Source organism: Erithacus rubecula (genome assembly GCF_903797595.1).
Source record: "Erithacus rubecula genome assembly, chromosome: 15".
Lineage (NCBI taxonomy): Eukaryota > Metazoa > Chordata > Aves > Passeriformes > Muscicapidae > Erithacus > Erithacus rubecula.
The window spans coordinates 9,857,876-9,881,338 of NC_136667.1; the positions used below are offsets into that span (position 1 = coordinate 9,857,876).

General features: G+C 37.5%; 1 protein-coding gene across 1 annotated transcript in view; it reads right to left on the reverse strand.

Annotated features, from left to right (window-relative positions):
- Window positions 1-23,463, reverse strand: part of TENM1 (teneurin transmembrane protein 1) — a 310,397-nt gene that overhangs the window by 193,641 nt on the left and 93,293 nt on the right. The window contains exon 3 of the mRNA XM_079318538.1: window positions 10,414-10,674. Within this exon, the coding sequence (XP_079174664.1) occupies window positions 10,414-10,674 (261 nt within the window). The remainder of the gene's footprint in view (window positions 1-10,413; window positions 10,675-23,463) is intronic.

Consider the following 23,463-nt stretch of genomic DNA (forward strand, 5'->3'; position numbering starts at 1 on the left):
TGGAGTACTTCAGACATGAACAAGAAGTGTTAGGGATCAGAAATGAATTATTATGCTCTAAAATGATCCAATAAAAATCGAACTGTAGTGCAGTAATCAGAAAATGTACTGGAAAAGAGATAGGTTATAAAAAAGGAAAAGGAGCTTTCAAGTACTGTAGGCTACTAGCTACTACTGAGAAATCTGGATTCAGGAGATTATATTTCTAAAAAAAAATAAGAACACAACCAGACATAGCTGAATTTGCTGTACAATAGATAGTGAACTATAAAAATTTAAAAGATAGATTGGAGACAGAATTACAGGCTAAAATAAAAATAATCAATGAAACCATCAATAAGAATTTCGAAATGAACACTGTACTGGCTGAACACACAACCACGCAGGAAGAATGATTCAATTATGCTTTTCCCCACAGGCAAAGACATAGAAGATAGTTGTAGACACATTGAACACATCACAGAAAAGCATTTGGGCAGTGCCCCTTGCTGCAGAGGGAGAACTGCATTTCTAAATGGTGAATAATTAGAGATGCCCAGAAGAAATACATTTGGGTTCTGATGCTTTGGCAGAGCAGCCCTTGCCCTTGCAGGCACTGTGCCCACCCTCACAAATGCTCACCAGCACATGCTGCCCACAAACCACACAAAATGGGAGGGAAGGCTTTCCTTTATCAAAGCAATGGAAAAGCACTGGAACAACTTCTCAGCTGGGAGAGAGATGGGCTGAGGATTTTTGAAAAAGACACAAAATGTGAAGTCTCATTTCTAGTCACACACGCTTCCTCATAAAAATATATCACTATCATCTTCCTTATAAAAGGAAATTATGTAATATTCTGGGAAATGTTTTGGCCTCAACAAAAATTTACAAGAACATAAAAATAAATTTGGAGATTTTCCCTTTACCAGGAGCTTTATCACTTTACAGCAAAAGTTCCACCCCCATCTGAGATCAGCAGCATAACCTAAACCTTTCCATAGTAATCAAAAGGTGCAAGCATTCACAAGTTGTTTTGTCATAAAGAAAATAACTGAGAAGTCTCTAGTGCTGAGCTGTAAATCCTGCATCACTCATCAGCTCCCACTGACAGTGCACAGCCTGCAAGCAGCTCTCTAACTCAAAAATACAAGGAGATTCAAATAAGATTCAATACAAGCAAATTACATCAGATACTTTCTGATTGTGTAACTGGAGGTATGTTTATAACAGATTGTGCAGAAAAACATAAATTCCAAGCATGCATTATGACTCTGCCACTTCTGCCACAGTAAAATGCTTGCTCTAAAAGACCTTAGTGTGATTGGGCACTAACAAAGTTTGTTGTCTCAAAAGCACTATTTGGGGAAAAATTAATCAAATAGGATGTTCTCAAACCTAAAGTGCCACTTGACACTGATGCTGAACAAAGCAATGAGAAGGACAGACAAGTCTGAACAACACTTACTGTGACTTTGGTATGTATAATATACATTTACTCAAAAAATAACTGTAGGCAGAGATGTAAAAAATTAAAAGCTACATTGAAAGATGAGAGCAAAACCCTTTCCATTACACAGGAGGAAGGAGTGCTATGAACCATAATTAATACAATACTCAGTCTAGAAATACCCTTAACTTTTGTCTCTTTGTTACCTGCTTTTGAGATCTTTTAAAAAGGTTTCCAGCAATAGAGCTGAAAAACCCTAACCTGATGTCCAAAGCCATCCTCATTGCAGGTATTTCCTCCCACAAAGATATCTTTTAGGATATGTAGTTTCATGGAGTAACAAACCATGCCCAGCTCCCCCTCTGGATTACCCAAGGCAAAGGAATGTGGTTTCTTTACAACAAGTGGTTTGTGGTGCCCCAAGGGCTGCCCCTCTGTGATGCCTGAACAGCTCCTGACCAGCAGCTCATGATCAGAAGCTGACACGTGCTGCTCAGATGAAAGTCAGAGCTGGGAACATGGCAAAAAAATCTACATTGCAGATCATCTGGGGTAGAAATTTCAGACAAAAAAAAAAACACTGGCAATACAATTAGCTATCAGAATATCCGAATCTAATTAAAATATTACTCAAAAACATCTGTTAGGGAAAAGAGGCAGGCTGCAGGAATTGTTCAGTGCTCCTGAACCCATACTCTAGAAGAGCTATCTGTACACATTTTCTCTTATGCTCATGTTACAAAGTAAAAAGTGAGGGTATAGAGCTAGATAAGATTAAATAACAAAAACTAATATAGAAAATGCTGAATTTTATTTTTTAAGTCCTTTATATAAAAGCAAGCTGAAACAAGCAGCATTCAAATCTGCTTTATTCTGAAAAATGAACTCAAATTTCATATGCATCTTCTTATTTTCTATTGCAGAAATTAGAAATAGGCTAATACATGTAGAAGACTGAAGTCTCATAGTTTTGTTTTAGAAGACTATGAAGACTGCAGCCATGGGTCACTGTGTTTCTTCTAGATGAAAGCCACTTGCTACTATTAATACTTCCCTTTTGTAAGATGGATATGCTAATATTGGTAAGCCTGAATAGTACAGATTTATGCTGATCTTCATCTTACTCCCAAGCCCAGCAGGAAATTAAATACTAACAAATTTAAAAATGTAAGATAATTTAACACATAATGAATTAAATGGGCAAAAAATTTAAAATGTTGGAAAGTAAGAATGAACAACCTTTCTCATCCATATGACAAAAATAAATTCTTAGATCTCACATCAAGAAGAAATAATATTTAATATTTAGATTAAACCATGCTAGATGCTAAAATGAAATTTGTCAGTGATTGTCAATTCTGTATCCATCCTGTACTCATTTAATAGATCCCTTCTATTTATTTCACTAATGGTTTTACAGTCTGAGAAAATCAGGAGGAGACCATGAAGATGCTCAGAGAGCTGGAGCTAAGAAGACAGGCTTGGGCTGGAGAAGAGAAGGCTCTGGGGAGATCTCAGAGCACCATCCAAAATGTAAAAGAGCTACAAGACAGATGGATGGCATGGAATGATAGGACAGGTGGGAATGGTTTCAAATTGAAGACTGTGGGTTTAGAGCAGATTTGGGAAGTATTATTTCCCTGTAAGGGTGGTAAGGCCCTGGCACAGAGTAGCTGTGGCTGTCCCATCCCTGTAAGTGTTTCAGGCCAGGTTGGACAGGACTTGGAGCAACCTGGATAGTGGAAGGTGTCCCTGCCCATGGCAGGGGGTGGAACAAGATGATCTTCAAGGCTACCTCCAATCCCAACCACTTTGTGATTTGGCAGCTGTAAAGCATTTTTCTGTGGGGATGATAAAATCTACAGTTCTCTTTGTATTTAAAACCATTCTGGATGACAGTATAAGGAAGCAAATCAGAATAATTTGATCTCATTTATCTAGAAGCCTTAACTGTAATATTCCATGATCAGAGTTCACAAGTTTTCCCTTATTTTGCACTAAAGATATTCAACTTTCAGCTTTAACGAAAACATACAAAACTTTGATTAAAAACTGGGTCTCACTGGTATAAACATCTACATTTTAAAACATATAAGGAAAATTGATTGTATTTCAAATTAATTATGAAACTTAATAATTCCAAAGGACATATATACAAAATATGACTACATGGTGTTTCTGTAAATCCGATTGCTGATCTCGTAAAGATTTTAGAATTTAAATTTTAAATTCAACCAAAAAAGATGAGAAATAAATACACTGTAAACTTAATAAAACAACATAAAAAACCATAAAACACATGCTGACATTTTAAAATGGAACTATTCCCACCAACACACTTGTCCAGAGATGTCTCCCTGTAGAATTCACAGTAAATGCTCAACAAGAGAAAAAATATTTTGTTCAGTGTTTGCCTGGTCTCACAAAGACTGTGAAATAATGTCAGACAATCCTCACCCTTCTGTACTGCAGCACACTTTCAGAAAGCAGACACCAATCTGTCTATCCCATCTCAGTTTTCTTCCCTGTGGCAACCTAGATAAACTGAGGTCCCAAAAACCGTAGAATCACTGCAATATATTTTTACACTCTGAAGTATTTCTGGAGATAATTTTCCCTTGCATTCATATCCAGAATACTGAGAAAATAAAAAGGATTTAAATGAAAGAAGTGATAATTTATATTGCTGCTGGCTCCTAAAGGCACATCCACGATACCTGCTGTATCACACAGGGGAGGAAAGCCAAGAGATTTTTTTCCTGAGCTCTAATGCCGATTTACTGATTTCCGGAATAAAAATCAGACCTGACTCTTCTCAAGCTTTCCTCCTTCCCACAAGAAAAAACCAAACCTGCAGGGATAAAAATATTACACAACCTTGTGCAAATGCACTGGTAATTTTTACTATTCTGAAGGCAAAAGTCATTTAGATTCTGGAATACAGAAAGTATTTCTGCTACATTCTAAACACCGTTTTATTATCTTTAATGTAAGATACTAATATTGATATTTGCCTTTAAATTAGTGTTCTGTGCTCAAAAGAGAACCACACAAAAGGGAATGTTTTAATGCTGTGTAATGATTTTAATAGACCACATGAAAATTGTAAAGATTAAAAAAGACATGCAGATGCAATGCCCTTGATAGTCAGAGAAAGTAATAAAGATGGTACTTTTAAAAGGCAGAATTTTCCCCACAATACTGTCATTAGTTCGATTTCCATACATAAACAATTTCATAAATGGCTTAAATACTGGGGACACAAGCTCAAGACTTGCATGATATTGCAGCTGAGGTGATGCTGCAGTGCCTACAGAAGCATCTCACACTTATCCGAAGCAATTCGGATAACTTACATGCTGCCTTTGAGACAGTAACATTTCCAAAGGAACCACTCTAAGGTCAACAAAAGCATCTTACACTCTTAACAACTCCAGCAGAGCAGTTACCATGTCAGTGAATATGCCAATGCTCCCCAGAAGGCATTGCTATGTTACTGCAGGGGTTCACATGCTTCCTTTCACACTGAGGAGCCTTCTTTTCTGAAACAACAGCAGAAGCAACCAACATAAACACCATCTAAACACTAAAAGATAAAAAAAAACTCCACAGCAAAAGCAATAGAGGACTTTTATTAAGTGAAGGTAAGCTGCCATTTTCTGTGAAAGATCTCTAAGTATCATAAATCAAATATCTGACAAGCTATAGTAAACTACAGAAGTTGAAGGAATTTCACCATGGGGGCTTTTGCATTTTATTGATGAGGTTGCCTTAATCTATTAGGTGCCTTAAATGATCTGACAGACAGGAGTGTACAAACAGAATGCAACCCATATAACAACAAAAGAGCAAAATAAAGCATACAAGGAACAAAGAGAAAAATATTAAATGACACAGAGGGAATGGGATAAAGACCAATATTTACCTTTACATTTTCAAGGCTACTTACACATATTTAACCTCATGGGTCTACTTGAGAATTAGTAATTCAATTTCTTAATTGCACCACTGTAAATAGAGAGTGACAGGACAAGAGCTAATGGATATACTTCAGCCATCATTATTAGAAACACAATCCTGCATAGAGAGGCAGCCACATGCCCACTTCTCAGAGCATGTATCGTTATTGTGATGCAGCTCTTGGTAATAATTTCCTGGAGACATGAGAAAGCCAGAGATCAGCTTAATGCCTGACTTGTTTACAAAATAACAGTAAATAACAGCAACATTAATTGCAATGCTGTCACTTTCTTACATTAAACACAGGACTTTTATGAAGAACCAAATTCAAGCCTAATTTAAACAGGTGTGAATTCACAGTAGGTCTATTGACACACACCATAAATTAAATCAGAGCCTTGTCTTTAGCTAAATCCTCCCCATGTCTACATAACGACAGCATTCACAAAGCTGTGCTTCTCATACATCAGCCATTCCAGTATTTTCTTTACTAATTTAGTATCTTTATCCCTTTAACAGATACTGTTAAGATACTGAATATGAAGTACAAAGAACTGTGACTTTTCTAAAACTCACCCACCTGCCCAGAAGGTGAATGAAAAATCCTCAGAGATTTAGGGACAGTCAAAAGCTCTGTTAAATGGATCACTGCACCCAGGCTATAAAACAAATACTTAGATGAATTACACAGGAATAATCTTACATGTTTCTAGCTCATTAAACTCAGCTTTGACCTGTAACATACTACATTCTCTACTACATCTACTTATTAATATATGGCTAATATTATTATTCCATCTTTGCAGCCTATTGCTTAAAATGTTTGTTTTATTACTAGAAGTATTGTTTCAAATAGAATCTGATCTCATACACTCATGTTAAGAAAGAATTTTCCCAACAATTTATGTGGACAAACCAGAAATATTGCATTGTTCCACGGCTGGTTTTCCTCCCTCTTGCTTTGTTTTTAAAAAGACAAGTATGTTATTAAAAAAAGTGACCAGATCTCACAAGCACTGTAATGCTACACTGCATGACCAGTGGTATTTCAGCCTGTACTAAACCCCAAATTTCTTGCCTACAAATCTCAAAGAAGTCATTGTGAACTACAGCTAATACCCAGTTGTCATAAAATAATTCAGCCAAAGAAACTGAGCAGGAATCTGGATCCAAGTCAAGTCTGCATTTCACAGTACACTCCTCCAGCACTGGGAATCCTCTGCTCTCCTACTGGTTGTCACTGTGTTGTAGAGAAAGAGTAACTAATTGCATGAAGACATCTAAGTAGTTGTTAGGAATAAGCCAAGCAAACCAGACTTCAAAGTACATCAAAGCAATCTGACAAAATAAAAAAGGTTAAAAACTGTGTTATTGTAGGAATGGCTGAAGTTCCACATTAGCTGAGATGTAGCAGGTAAAAGTGAAAGAGTGAATGACTGTGCAGATGTGCCAAATATTGTTCAAAAATGGATTATGGCATGGCATAAATGTACTTGAGGTCAAATTCATCATGTCACAGCTGCACAGACATCCTGTAAAGGAAAACATAACTGAATGAACAACAATGAGGAAGGTTATATGGACACAAAATGGACTTTGAGCTGCTTTTTGTATACTACCTAGTGTGGGAGGCAGATTTGTGTTAAGCCATTTAATTTTAAGGATCTATCTGGAGATCACGCTTTCTGTAGATCAGGGGTTTTTATCCTCTTTTTTAACCACATACTCCAGAAAAATAAACAACTAACTAAATAAATAAATTTGCCAGCTGAGTAATCTGGCAGATGAAAGCACCGAACTTGATATTCTGACATGCTGCAGTGACAGATACCATTGTACCAGTGAACTGAGGGCAAGTGTAATCTTCAGTGGAATAAAGGAACTATTTTTTATATGGTTATTCTGTGGTGCTGCTGTCTGAAATTTACATTCACATATTGTAGAGTAACACTATGTTTAAATGGAGCTATTTATACTATACCAGAGATAAGCAATGATCCCCAAGAAATTGGTCATTCATTTCGTGCAGTCAATATATATTTTGCTCAGCCTCAAGCAAAGCTGAAGGCAGTTTGTGCACTAATAGGCTATTATTAGTTGTCATTAACTTGACAACACTAAATGGGAACGTTGGTGTTTCATACAATGCTGTTCAATGCTGCCAAAACAACCAGAGTGAGTTTTAACAGTGATTATGACAGAGTTGGTGCGTCGACAAAGGAAAACAATCCTCAAATAAATCCTCAAATTAGGCTACCCAAAATAAACAGAGAAGTATATATCCTGTGACAGGGAACTTCAAGCTAGAGCTTAGAATGAATAGGAGAATGTCAAGAAATAGCTAAAAAGAAGAAAATTTTATGAAGTACGTTAGCTTCAGATCAATGTAAAGCAAAAAACTGCCTTGAAAGCACATCTGCTGGAGTCCACACAATTAACTGTCCCAATATTACCATGAAAAGACCTGTTCTGCATTTATAGCAAAAATTGTGCTCATAGAGGAAGAAAAAAAATAAACCCAAACCTGAAACCCTACTGACCCTTTCAAAATATGGACAACAACAACGTTTTCTCAAATCATGCAACAACTGTACCTTTCTCATTAATTTTACTCCAGTTCCAACTAGCTGCATTCACATACCATTTGGTCAACCCCTCAAAATCCAGAATTGCTAAATATTTTTACGGAAATTAGAAAGTATCATGGAAATTAGTATTTCATGTACTTCCAGTAACAGATCTTATGCACCCTCCCATTTTTACACTAGTTACTGGCTGGCACAAAAAAAAATATATTTCCATGGTAAGTATAAATGCAGCACTTGTGGCTCTCTGATAAAGCCCCTGGCACACAGGAGTGCACAGAAACTGGAAGATGTGCCATCTATGACATAATTTAACTAGAGATTCATGAACTTCTGTATTCTAAGAGTGCTTTGTTGCTGAGTACCAACCCAGATGAAAAACACACTGCACTCTGGATCAGGAATCTTGGCTATGAACTTACTTGTGAAATAATAGATAATATAAACAAACATATCTTGAACTGTGGTGTTCATATTTATCCAGACATTAACTTTCAAGACTGTAATTATTATAATGACTCAACACTACAGGAAGCACTGATACCTTTTTAGTTGGCCCTGCCCAGAGACCTCTAAAGACATCAATCCCTGATTTAAAAACTCTTAGAAGGCTTACAAGAAATGAAATTTTACAGTCTCATGCAAAACCACTATCTACACCAGTTTAAATTGATTAAAATCATCCTCATATGATTTTAATGGTTTTAATGGTTTAAAAAGAAACCATTCTTTGGTGGGGGAAGCACAATGATTATGTATCCCTTCTTAACAACATGTTTCTTGCTACATCTTGCAAGATGATGAAGGTGCACTACTTGCAGTAATTTTCATCCACAGAAAATTACTTATTAAGTGGTACATGTACGACTAAGCAAAATATCCTCAACACCCAGCTGCACCACTGCACTCCAGACTGCAATACAGAACTTGGTTACATGCTTAATTTGCTTTCAATACTTCTGCTTCCCAGCACTTTACCAAAAAAAAAAGTGTATTTTTTAGTTTAAATGGCACAAGTTTGCACATTCCTTCCAAGTAGCATTCCCTTTCAACCACTTTCATAGCTAAGGGCCGACCAATGCCAGGCAGACCAGATTAAATTCCTTCAGCCACCATCTAAAACCCAATGTCTTAGGAAAAAACAAACACACACCCTTCCTCAAGCCCAAACAAAACCTCCCCATGCAACAAACATTTCACTGAGGATGGATCCTACAGAAGCAGGAAGCTTCTGAATAAGGCAGCCATTGCACAGTGGAAATGGGGTGGCATCTAAAAATCAACTGATTGCAGCAACACAGTAAAATGTGATAGTGCAGAATACTTAATTCTTAAAGGAATATTTAATTAGAAAGAAGCTGTGCACTAAAATCTCTTTTTTAACCTCAAGCAGATAATGTAATGTTTTTGAGCCTATATTGGACATTATTGTTGGCACTGGCAGACAGCCAGGTGAAATTATATAATTATGAGCTTCATATTTGATAAATTCAAACATGTAAGTATAGAAATGCCATTTATAACTGAAACCTCTTTCAGTTACATTAACCTTATGACTACAGAGGCACTAAAATATGTCATTGTCAACACTGAAGTGTCAATATTTAAAGACATCTAGACCTGCCATAACATGCAGCTATTAAACACAGAAATTAAAGTCTCAGCTAAGCTTGTTGATCTTAAGCATGATGAATTTGTTTACTTACTATACTTTGTAAGGAAACAGAGTAGCTTTTAATCAATTTTAATGCAGAGATTAAAAAAATACTAATTCCCCATGTTACTTAATTAAATACACATTATTCCCTGTGACATACCAAATTGTAAGAAAAGCAAATGAGTAAAAAAATCCTGAATGAGAACGAATATTTAGAAAACACACATACACAAAAACCAAACCCATATGACCCACAAGCTCACTCTCTAGATGCAGGGACAAACAGAACTGAGATACTACAAAGACCTGTTCAGTCTGTCCTGCTGATAAAAGTAAATCTTCTTCTAAGGTGTAGCATAAGATTAGAGGTAAATAGAGAATATGTTGCCTTTCTCGATTCACCTGAAGAGCCTTAAAGCTGCCTCCAGAAGCCCCAGGAACAACTGGTTGTAAAATGTGATATAAATGTACCTATATAGATTTATTTTAGGATCTAATTCAGAGACCACCAAATTAAAATGATGAATGTCTTACGACATAAAAGTGAAGGATGTGGGGAAGTTATTCCTCTCTAGAGAAATAATCTTTTAACATAATCACTATTTCATATTTTGTCTTCTTTTCTGTCTAAACTATAAATACAATACACATCGTATATACAGTACGGGGAGAGCTAGGAAGAAAGGAGAAAAAATAAAAAAGAGGAAAAAAAGAAAAATAAGAGAAGCAGAAAAAGAAAGTTTTGAACAAATCACTACTTCTATTGAGTAGATCTCTATTACCATTCTCCCCATCAGACTTCCTTTCATGGTCAGTGTCGGTGAGGGACAGTGCCGAGTTTGCCCGGCTGGACAGGCAGGAGCTGTGCTGGGATTTGAGGCCCCTCATCCACAGGCGCAGGGCGTGCTCCGGGGACGCGCCGCCTTCGGTTTCAGTGTCCGCATCCGAGCCCGCCTCCAGCGGGTAGCTGTGCTCAGCTGCAACTCCTAAATCAGTCTGATAGCCAGGGCACAGCACACGGGGAGGCTCGCAGAATTCCATGTCTGGAAAAAAGAAAAGTTCAGAAAACAATGTAGCAGTGAAAAGAAATATAACTTTGATTTTCTTCTGGAGAATCTGTTTTGAGAATTAACACTATTCACACTGCTAGAAGACTTTTTTTGGTTTGTGACTCACTCTGCTACGTAATCTACTCTAAGTGTAATAAACTAGAAGAATATATAGTAAAATACATAGTACTGCACTGTAATTGTACCTTTTTGTCTGAAAGAAATATGCATTATAGCTCAAACATGTACACACCCACACACTGATAGCTGTAAATCAATTTACAACTGAAGTGAGCATCTGCAAACACAGATACTTTCTCATGTTTTGCCAGGAAAGCAACAGCTCCAAATTAATCTCAGTATGTTTTTATCCTAGGAAAAGTGTAGCAAATTTGCCAAAAGGGAACTTACAAAATAACATTTAAAATATCTGGTTTATCATGGAAGACAAAGAAAGGGTACTTACCATTGGCTTGCTCTTTGAGAGTGCTGTCCTTGCATATTCACACCTGAGGGTTTGGGTTCTCCAGTGCTGGTGGCCTACAGGAACTTCCTAGAAGAGCAGTGACTACTAGGACTGTACAAGGGCCATCTCATGATGACACCAAGCCATCTGAGATTTTAGAGTTGCACGTTACTCTTACTGAGCATGGCAGCTGTTGGGCAGCAGAAATCCAAGGACAAACAGAAGGTGGACAGGACCCATAATGTGAATATGCAGAGGAAACATTCTCGAAGAACTACAGATAAGGAACACACATCAGCAAATTGCAACTTCCCTTTGAGGTAGCCTCTGCATATTCTCACTTGTGAGAATCCAATTACAAATGCAACTCACAGGGACTGTGACAGGGAGTTCTAATTAAATAAGGATTACAGAACTGCACTCCCTAATTGAACATCAGACCTGGAATGCCATCTTGAGAGACTAAATACAATATCAAATATGCATATAGTATTTCAGTTTCTAGAAAAGAAACATTAGAGACAAGAGTCATTGATCAAGACTAAGGACAAATACTCATTTCTACTGTCATCCTAACTAAAGCTTTAATTTGCCAAACTAATCCACTTACCAGCTAGTGAGAGGAATGATTCTGATTTTAAGCACTCTCTAAAATAACAAAAAGCCCTAGTATTTTCTTGAAGGCATCAATCATTAAAAACCTGCAAACCAAATTTTGAGATATAAAGAGATATAAATTGATCCACCTGAGGGAACTGTAAGTCATCTGTCTCTATATATCTTTCTTTAGCCATCCAAAAATACCTGAAAGTCTTGGTTGCAGTCTTGGCTTTGAGTTCAGGGAAGGGCAACCCTGTGTGTGGAGGGCAAGGGAAGAAAGTGGGCAGCAAACAGAGGAGCATGGCCATGGCCTCACTTTCCTACAGGAGCCATGGAAGATCATCTTGTCTTGCCTGGTCTTGGTGCATTGAGTGGCCCATCCCAGCAGCAAGACAGATGCAGAGATGATCCCAAGTGCTCCAGCACTACTCTGATCTTTTCCTCTTGCTCAGAAGAGGAGGATGTCATCTCAGCCCTATCTTTGAGAAGATGAGATGTGCCTTCATGAGCTCTGTCCTCCAAGTGTCCCAAATGCACTGAGATGGCTATGAGAAAACAGCCAAAATATTTGAAAGCAGTTGCATAGGGAATATTTGGCATTTGAACTTTGTCCACCTTGCATCAGATGTGATTTCAAGAAATACCATCTGATCCTTCTTCCCCTTTAAAAGAGATCATTGCTTATTTTCACCATCTGAGGAACTTCTCCATAATTAAAAATCTTCCCATAACTTCAAGAACCACCTCAGCTGATGCCAGGTCCTCAGGGGGCAAGGATGCAGGCATTTTTTTACATAGCTGTCCCTCCAGGCAGATGTCTGCCATTAGCAGCCTGGGGCCCATGTTCTTCCTGTTTGCATTTGCATATGCCAATGGGAAAATTCATCCCAGTAAATCCCACAAAATGCTAATTTGATTACATATTTTTAAGAAGGACAGAATTTACCCTTCAGTCTCTATATTAATTCCTTTTTCTTTTTTTTTTTTTGGTGGAGTAAGACTTTTTATACTATAACTCATGTTCAACTCAAGTTTAACACAATCTATTACCTTAATAGTTTATTTCTTAAGTATACCAGTCTTTGCAGGATTCTAACTCCCACGGGATGCATTTTGTAGAAAAATTTACGAAGGCAAAAGTGGCTGCTTTTAGTCTGCATACCTAACCTTTTTACCTAAAATACTATGCATTTCCACAAGGAGATAAAGTTCAAGTAGATTTATAATCGATTCCTTTTTACCACAAAGACATAGTCACAAGAGAAATGAGAGAACATTAATACAAAATTCAAATTTTTACATGAACAGAGAAAAAAGTGGCAGTCAAGAAGATGATGAAAGGATTTTCAACTCGGGACCCTCACAGAGTCTGTTGCAACACAACCATTAAAAAAAAAAAGCACTTTATCTCACACTGATACTAGTTTATTTTTAAAAGAAGTGATGCATGAATAAATATAAAATACCTAATGATCAAGGAAAGGAAAGGGTTTGTTTAAAAAAATATATGCATTTCAATTAACAGACCCCTTTATTTGTACTTCTAAGTACGATTTTCCATTAGAAAAAAAATCTAAGCAGTTAAAGTTGGACAGTGGTGCCTCTGCTATTTAAGGCTGATAGGAGAACTGGGCAGCTGACCAGGAACTTCTAACACAGCTCCAGCTTTGCTCACAAAAAAAGCTACTGAAAACTTCAGACAATTCATGAAAGGTCTTTTTACTATGGCATCAATTTAGTCACCAATACAGTTAAAAACCTAAAGTTAGGATTTTCATGCAGACACAAAACACTTATCCCAGTGCATCTTCAGGACTATTTCCTTTTCCACTGCATGGTCAGTGTTGGGGGGCGGGTTTCTTTCTTTTTTACGTATAGAATTTTTTCCCCCTATGCTGCAAGGAAACTAACTACTGGGTACTTATGGGTACTTAAGGAAAGCAAAACTGGCTAAGGTGGGGGAAAGGAGTGTAGCATCTGGCTACACTTCTTTATTCTCTGAGAGTTTCTTTCCAGGAGAGATACCACAAGATTTTGGGGGCAGGTAAAGGACAGAACTGGGGCAGCTGCTGGCTCTCACTCTCTTGGGGTTCAGAGGAGGATGGTCGAGCTGCTGCTTGGGCAAAGGAATTTCGCTACCACCGCAACACCCAGCCGGGAGCTGCCACTGTTCTCTGCTGGGTCCTGCACCCCCTGCCCTGCCGGGGCGCCCTGCAACTCAGAGGAGCTTCTGATAAATCTCGCCCACCGCCCCGGCATTTCTGCTCATTCCTGCTGTTCCAGCTCAGGGCTCCTCAGAGTCTTGTTGGAGCACCGGGACCGACACTGCCCCGGGGTTCCTGAAGCAAAGCCTCTCTTCCCTCCCTTCCCGTCTGGGCCCGGCCGCCATCACCGCGTGCTCCCCGAGCCCGCGCCACAGCGCCCCCTGCAGCCGCGGGGGAATCACCGCACCTGCGCTGCCCGCCGGGAGCCCCCAGCGCCCCTGCTGGCTGTGACGGGAACTGCACCAAAGGGGAAACTGCCTGCGGCCGGGAAGGGTCACTGGGCTTGTGGCTCTGTTTATTGCTAATGCTGTAGTTGTTGTTCGTTTGCTTTATTATACATACCAGCAAAGAACTGTTATTTCTATTCTCGTATCTCTTTGCCTGAGAGCCCCATAATTTTGAATTATAATAATTTGGAGGGAGGTGGTTTACATTCTCCATTCCAAGGGAGGCTCCTGCCTTCCCTAGCAGACACCTGTCTTTCAAACTGAGACAGTAAGGAGTCACTGTGTGCCAGATACTCTTTCTGCAACTCTTTTAGTTTTTCTGGCACAGGCTAAAAAAACCAAAAAAAGCCAACCCTAGTGAAAGACCATGGAGGCCCTTCTCTTCATCCTAGTAATTCTGTAAACTTGGACTCACGGACATACTCCTCACTGTTGCCATTTACCAAGAATTCTGCTAATTTCTACTAACTAACCATATAAATATTTATTCAATAAATAAATATTTAAAATACTGAAAATAATCCAAACAAAGAAGATAGAAGAAACATAAAACTAGAGTACAGATAGAGATGGGCACGAAGAACCTTCCTTTCCAGTCTTCCTATTCCCTTTACGGAAAATCATTATTTTGTATTAATAGCAGAAGGATAAATAATATTAATTTAAATTACTTAATTGACCTATGTGTCCAACTAGAGAATGAGCTTACAGAAAAATATAATTTATTTTTTATTTACAAACTGGAATAGTTTGACATCTTGCAATTAGGTGCCTTTTATGAACCCTATCATATAATTAAGCAATTACAATTTATTGATTTTCAACATCTTTAAACATCACTGATTCACAAATTAATTTCAGTCTTGATTTTTGGTATGAGGTGGTTCTTATACTGAAGATGCTCCCTGCTGAAACACACACAAAATCAATTCTCTGGATGAAAAGATACAAATTGCTCTTTCTGCAATAATAATATTATAAAAGAGAGTAAGTAGCTGAAAGGCAAGGAGAAAATATCAGTCTTGGAATTTTAAATCCACGATACTTAGTTTGGCCTAGTCTGAAGGGTTTTTGAGAATACCGTAAACATCAGAGTCTGGGGAAGAGAACGAGGAAGGAACTACAGAAAGGCAAATAATACATATTAAGCTGAAAAGTGTCACGTTTACACTTGTGTCTGAGTGAGTATATTGAGAATGCAAGGAAAAAATACACCAAACAGGCACTTTTGTTTATGGGTTGGGATTTCAGTGTCACACCCCAACTCGGTGTGTACTTTTTCACAATGAACTTGCTCCAGTACTTCAATCCGCAGTGTATTATGTGTTGCAAAACAAGCAGAAAGGCAAACTAGCTACTCATGATATAAGAGATTCAGAGACACTGGGAGGGAGGGAAGGAGTGAGGAAAAAATGTAAATCAAATGGGGAAAGTGAAATTTGCCTTCATTTTTGGAAGCAATACATATGCATTCTCCTAAATGAGAAATTTTGAGGGCTATTGAGCACTCTGCTAAATTTCATGTGTTCAACGGCCCTTAAAATTTCTCATTTTTCACCTGAGGATTGTGGTTTACTGGCTGGTTGCTGGACTTGAGAATTAAATGTGCAGAGATCTTAAGCTGCTTCATAAAGTCATTCGTGAAACACAACCTGCTACATTTTTTAATGCTTTTGTATATGCTTTTCATTTAGTCAAAGATCTTACTTGTTTCCATGTTGAGAGCATACCACATCTTTACTACACAATATAATTCAAAGAAATTAAGCTCCAATAACCATCCATACAAAAATCATTGAGGAAGAAGCCAAAAATCAATTGATTTTCAAAAACATATTACACTGACTATTAATTTGCTTTAGAAGTCTCATGTTTATCATCAATTGTATTGTTGCCACAGCCTCAAACTGTTTCTTAGCTTCATATATTTTAATAAATAAAACTGATACATATATTTCACATGAATAACATCCATATAAAATATACAATTTGAACATCTTATACTTTATAGCAAATTCATTGTATTGTCAATTTTATTTTGCTGTATTTCAACTTTTCCTTGCATTCCTTTATTTATGTAGCTTACTTTTTAACATTAACCTCCAGTTATCAGCAGAGATGAAAGGAAGTTCAAAAATACCTGTAATAACAACTAAGCAAGGAATAAAAGAGGAATCAGAGTCTGTTACAACACTGAAGAGTGAAATTTGCAGGTTAGGCAGCTAAGGGATTAGGAAAGGAGGCTGCACTTTCACTTTTTGGCTTGTGAAATTTATAAGGAAGAAAAAGTATTTATTCTTCAGGTTCTTCCCTAGAGGAACCAGAGGATAAAGTTCCAACCCATTCCTCATGGCAAAAATCTTTCTAATCTCTTCTTCAGACTAATTCTTCAAGCTTAAAGAAAGAGCACAAAAGTAGACTGAACCTCTTTTAAAATATTCTCCTGGAGTCCTCAGATATTAATTTTTATTTTTACTACCACTGAAATCAATATAAATAAAGAATTTTTGCACAGAAATCACCCTTATCCTATGGGGACATAGATGAACTTTTTGTGTCCCCAGAAGCAGAATATTCTTTTGGAGACCACTTGAAATTTTTCAAGTGAAAGATTTTGTTTTTCAAGGGTTTCTAAACTAACAAGATGCAAAAGGAGGCATTTTGGAGCTACAGTGTGGATGCAGGAGGTCTCATTTTAACTTAGGAAGAAACACTCTCCGTACAGTATTGGTTAGAAGTTTAATCCTTGAAGTTCAAATATATCTGAATTACTGCTGGCTACCACCTTTTCTACTCCAACATGTGGCTTTATGAGGTAAAATACTTCCATTCACAGGATTATGTTAAAGAGAAATTTCTACTGCAGGTATTCATAAATATCTCTCCTATAATTAATTTTAGAGTTACAAAACCATAGCAAATGCCAGGAATTAGCATTTAACCTAAATTTCAGATAAAGGAAATCAACTTACTCTCAAATAATGACCACACTAACTCTACCCTACTAAAGACAAGAGGACAAAAATATAATTATCAAAGACAAGAAAGAACCTCAATATCATTTGTGAGGATAAAATTAATACTTCTAGTATTACAGCCAAAATAGAGTTTGGAAAAGCTTGTCTTACAATAGATTCACTTACAGTTTCATTCTCCATATGTCAAAATTTATTAAGAAGTTAAGAAATTTCAAGATAAAAATATATTCTATTTCCTAAAACTATATCATAAGAGAAAAGCATTCCAATTTTCTTTCAAGTATTTTAAAAGCTCCTTGGCTCTAAAGCAATTTTTCAATTACAAGTTTTGGCATTTACATTTGTGTTTGAGGGAAGCAACAGATAATGAATCCTTTCTTCTTGTGATTAAATTTTCAAAATTAAACCTAGTCATAACTAAGACTTTAATGAAGGCCACCAGAACTAAGAATCAAAGAATCTCAAGTAGATTAACTAACTTTGCTCTTTGAAAGAGTTTCATATGAACAAAAAGTCTTCCTCAAGATTAACCAGGGGGTGTGAAGCAGTGGGGTACTATACTACTACTTCTAGTCCAGTGCACTCACAGTTCTCAAAGTTGATGTGATTCTATCTTGTTTTCAAATCTATATGGCACTTTAGAGAAGAAAAGCAATTAGAAAATTGTTAGAGTGCAAACAGGCTACCAACATTCTTCAAAGTGAAATTATCCTCAGATTGTAGCTCTATCCCTACAAACTTGAATTCAACCCTGCCCAAGCTTTTCTGGTAGTAATTTCTGAAAGCAATTAAATTTAAACCAAAACCCCTTTCATTCAAACCTCAGTCTTAGATGTCTGTGACATTAAGCATGACAGCTATCACTTCCTAAAAAAAGAGACAATGATGTGAAAATAATTTTTATCAATGGTTTTGATTCTGGTTTATAAAATATATTTTAAATACGCTGTTTGTTTCTTAAAATATTGAAATGCCTTCATTTTTAAATTTGCAGTTAAGCCAGTAATTCTAGATACATGAGCACCAAAATCTTTTTAAAATAAAAGATGTGCAAAGCAGGTACATTTATAAATTTACCTAACTAAGTCTTAGAAGGCTACACATGCACAAATCCAGAAGTCTAAACTCTAATTTAATTTTCAGGGCCGTAAATCCAGAAGTTAATTCTATGCAGCCAGTGGGCCAGGGTAACACTTAGGCTTTAAGTCATTGTCACTGCCCCAGAGTAAGCATCTGCATAACTTTCTGATGGTGGAAAGACTTAAGAGAGCCTGCTATCAACACCAATTAACCAGAAATCTGATCCTTTACTGCTGGGACATTCAGCAGACCTGAGACACTCAGATCACAGACAATGCTCTAAAGGAATCATCAGAGTAAGTCAGCTCCTCACCTTAACTTTCACCAGAAACTACAAAGCTCTACTATAATTTTAGAGTAGCTTAATAGAGTATCAAGGGCACTACTAGCCATCTTTGAAGTGACATGAATGGAAGGCAGACAGCAAACAGAGCCAGGTTGGAGTAGAGGAAGGTGATTTTGATCCCCTTGTGCCAGTTTCAGTGAGTGATCAGTGAATGAATCATTTCAGTGCATGTGAGCAAAAGGCTTCAGCAAGACTGCACCGACCAAGTCCCATATCTTCACATTCCAACTAACTGTTAAAAATGTATTTGCAGGGGAGAAGGTATCACCAAGAAGTCCAAGCATGTAGAGACAAAATCCTTTAAAGGAAGGGGTGCCAGCCATCAGCAATACCATGTGTAGTGAGAACCAGAACCAGAGAACAGCACTTGTGCACAAGAGCACAAGGAACAGTAGCTGCAGTCACTGTGCTGCCATCCCAGAAGCAAGGGAAACAGGAGCAACACCCTGCCCTGAGGCACAAGGAGATGTGCCCAGCAGGAGACTCTTGCCCTCCACGTCCAACTCAAGCTTGACAAATCCCAGACTACAAGTTCCTGGAGTTGCCTGCTGGCAACTGTCTGGCAGAGCAAGCAGACACACATTCTGACAGCTAAACTCTGTTTAGATGGGATGATGTGATATGTTGGGATCTACCCCACAAAAGCTGTCCATCCTGAAAGTACATCTGATACCTCTCCCAAGCATCCAGCTACAAAGACTGTCTAATGAAGCCCAAATTTGGAATTTACATCCATTGAACTCTTGATGGGACATCTAACATCTGCAGAACACCACACCTAATTTTATAATTTTTTCTCTTTAAATAGCTGAAATTGGAACCAGTTTTGGCAGTCAACAGCTCAAAGAAGGACCAAATTAGATCAGTGTGCCCAGGGCTCTTTATGAAGAGAATCAAAATCCTACAAAGCAATGACTGCTGGCCAGACTACCAGACTATGGCGCATTTTAAAACTCTCTGTTAGGTGAGGCTTTCAAGAGAAACTGGGTTATGACCCAAAAATAAAACTGGAAATCTAGCTTTGTTCTGTGATTTTGAAAATCCAATCATGAATCAATTTTTCACTCTTAAAATATTCCATTTCCCCCATAAATGTACTAACAGCTTTTTAGTGTGCAATCACCTTTTCCACTGGAAAAAAACTCAAGTCAGACTGCAAGATGGCCCCTAATAGAACTTGGGGCAGCTAAACAGTTTGATTCTGACTTATGTTGAGTAGGGGTGAAGGTATGTGCACTTCTTTTTCTTCTTTTATTTTTTATTTCCAGATCATGCAAAAAATTTATATATGAGAAGCATGAGCTTAATAAATTAACATTTATTATGAAAGCAGTGTATTTTTAAATTTAAATTGAACTGCTAAGTAACACTCAGACAAACAAATTCACCTTTCAGATTAATACTGGAAGAAGAAAGAGAAAGCATGAGCATGTGCACAAGCTCCTCAGCACTTCCATTCACATCCAATTACATCCTGCTGTCAATCTGACATTAGTGAGAACACATGGAAGAGAACTTGGCACGTCCGTTCCATTTGATCGGCCGGCTGGGGACACAGCTTGTCAATCAAACAGCCCCCCAAATCTCTTGGGGGGTTTGTCATCAAATGTTCCATCTGATCAAGAGATGGGAGATTTAACTGCCTTCACATAATTCTGACCACTTCTGCTCCCTCCTTTCCTCAAGTGTTCGGCTTACCAAAGAAATTCCAGTAACAGCAATTCAGACTTAAAGGTCATCTCTGCTGCAGTTTAATATCAGAACAATTGAATGAAAAATTGCATATTGTATTTTTACATGTACAATCACAATAACTTTTTTCAACTGTTTAACTAATTTTATTACAAGATCTTTATTAGATTTTCTGATATTTCCAGATGTTTGTTCTTCTACACTGTATTTCTAAAGGCAATCATATAAGTTATAAATACTACCACATTCTGTATCTGCAACTGCAAAACATAAAAATGTTGGGGTTTATACCACCAAAACACATCAAAGACACTCAGCTAAAAGTGGTGGCACCATTCTACCTGCGTATGCCCAGAAAACAATTTTGGGGTAATCTTGCATCGCTATTACACAATATCATTATTAAGTTAAATAAATAGTTCTTAAAACATATACTATCCTAAAATGCACATCATTACTACCAAGGAGAGATGAAAATCTGAGACATTTTTGTCAGCATGATAGTTCCCAAGCATACAATGTGGTATCTCCAAGACTTTCCATCTCAATATTTGATACAGAGTCGCAAAAAAAGAGGGAAGTGCCACCATCATTCCAGTGCTGCACCAGAGGGAATTAGGTATGAGGAAATACCAAAGCTGACCAAATCAAAAGACCTCTGCACATTGTCACAAAATTTAAACAAACATAAGATCCCATGATTTGGCATCAAAACTTATCCAAACTTTTGGAACATAAACTTTTCCAAACTTATCCAAACTTTTGGGAACAAACATGATGAAATTACTCCAGCGTCATTAGAGCACTTGGCTACAATTTTTACAACTCTAGATCTCTTTAGTTTCCCTGCCCTTTCTTAATGAGAGCTTTAATTGTTTTAAAATACTAAATCGCTCCTCTAGACCTATGGCAATCATTTTAGCAGCTATTCTAGCCTCTGACTTTCAAACCTCCAGCCTGAGATTCAACCACATAGTGTTTGGATCTTCCACAGGGACACAGCCGTATCACTGATACCTTGGAAATGACTGATCAGTCACCGACTGATACTGAAATGTGATTTCTCCCTGTTGACAATTAGCAGGCAGGCACCTGCTCTTTCTAATGCAAAACTCAGGCAGTGTTGACTACCCACAACTAAAACCAAATCCTCTCCATCATCAAATAAATAGATACATAGAAAGAGATCTGCGAGGCTGATTGCCTAACATAAGAGAGCTCGAACTTTGATAGATAAATCCTGAAAAAGGAAATCAGAAAATGAAATAATTTGTATCTTAACAGATTGAAAGCCACAGGAAGAATTACCTACAGTATTGCACTGCTGTGATGTTTTTTGCACATTTGACATTTGGTGAGGAGGGAATAAGCCACCCATGGAAATTATTTCTCTGAGAAGAGCTGCTAAGTTTCCTCTATGTCTCACAAAAACCAATCAGTGATTAGTTTTGAGAACTGACAACCAATTAAACCACTAAAAAAGCTGAATACGCCTTTATGAACACATGTTAAAAACGAACAAAGCCTAAAAAAAACCCTCTTAATTTCCAGCCTTTGGAGAGACAAGCTCTTCCCCATCTGGGCGGGAGAGGGGAGGCTGCAGCCCCAGGCAAGGCTGGACCAGGCTGTGGCTGCTCACATAACTACCTGCAGGCCTCAGGCAAAATATTAACTCTTTTAGTGCACAAATAAGACTTACAAACCTTCAATCCTCTCTCAAGTAGAAGAAAAAGGAAGTGGAGACATGTAAAGAAACACATAAAGACACCAAAGTCAGTAGAAAAAGTCAAGTCCTAAGTAAGAGAAGAATAATGAGATGTCTTAGCTTTAGGCTAAAATTCTCTTATAAGCCATAGGAATGGACTGTAATATACTAAATATCCCTATAAATCATGAAAACCAGCATAAAGACAGAGAGCCTTCAAACTATAAACAGGAGCAAAGGCATTCATGCTGAACAAGCCAATATTAAAACAGCTAGAATCCCATCAGAAGTTTAAACAAAAAGAGAGGAGTGATAAAGACCCTTTGCTGCCCCCCCCCAAAAAAAAAAAAAAAAAAATCTGTTCCCAGAGATAATCTGAAAATTAGATAAAGAAAACCTTTGCTCTTGAACAACTCATCCTTAAAATAGTACCCTGTAAGTTAACATAGCCCATAAACACAACTGTAAAAAGGCTGCAAAAAATAGGAGGGACTTCACAATTGCAAATTCTGGGCGGCTGCTATTCGTGAAAATTAACAGCCACAAAAAACTGTTTTCTTGTAAAAATGTCTCCATAACATGACAAGAAAGACTCCTCTGTCTAAATCAACTGAAAAAAGACAATTTTAGATGTGATAAACTGACTAAATTGTTTCTATACGTTGTCAATAAAAAAAGAAAAAAGAATATAGGAAGAGAGTGGAGAAGTGTTCTGAAGATTTTATTCTGATTCTTATTATCTTTTTAGTTTTGTCAGTAAAGTTTTTTTATATACCCTTTAAAGTTTAAGCCTGTTTCGCTTTTCTCCTAATCCTATCTCACAACAGAAAATAAGTAAGTATATTGCAATAAGTGCACTGGTATTTAGCCAGCGCTAAACCCATCACATAAACTAGTGCACTAGCCAAAAAAATCTCATGTTAGCTAACCAAAACTGCTACACAAAAATTAATGTTTCTGCCCACTTACAAACTAAAACTGCCCATAAAAACGGCTTCTAAAGTTTTTCAGCATTTGCCTTTCAGATATTTCATTTATGGAAGAGAAGCTGTACGCTGGTGACTTTCTTCATAGCTCACATACCTTGTGTTCTACAGCTGTGAGCCCATGAGCTCCTCATAATTCTTGGTTCTGCTCAATCAGTGATGTTCAGTAAGAGTCAAAGTTAAGAGCCTGCACTGAAGCTGAGATGAAACCAAAGAAAATAAACCCAAATGGCACTAACATATTAACCTTCAGTGCCTCTGTAAACTCTGCCATGGCCTGAAGGAAAGCTTGCCACAGGCTGATAAGCAAAGCTCACACTCTGTATTGCCAGAAATGAGCCTTGGTATTAAAATATTCACACAGTTGGAGATGAACTAATTGAGGGAGTGGAGACAGTAACACAGAAGGCACTTAAATGTAATTAAGTCATGATCAGAA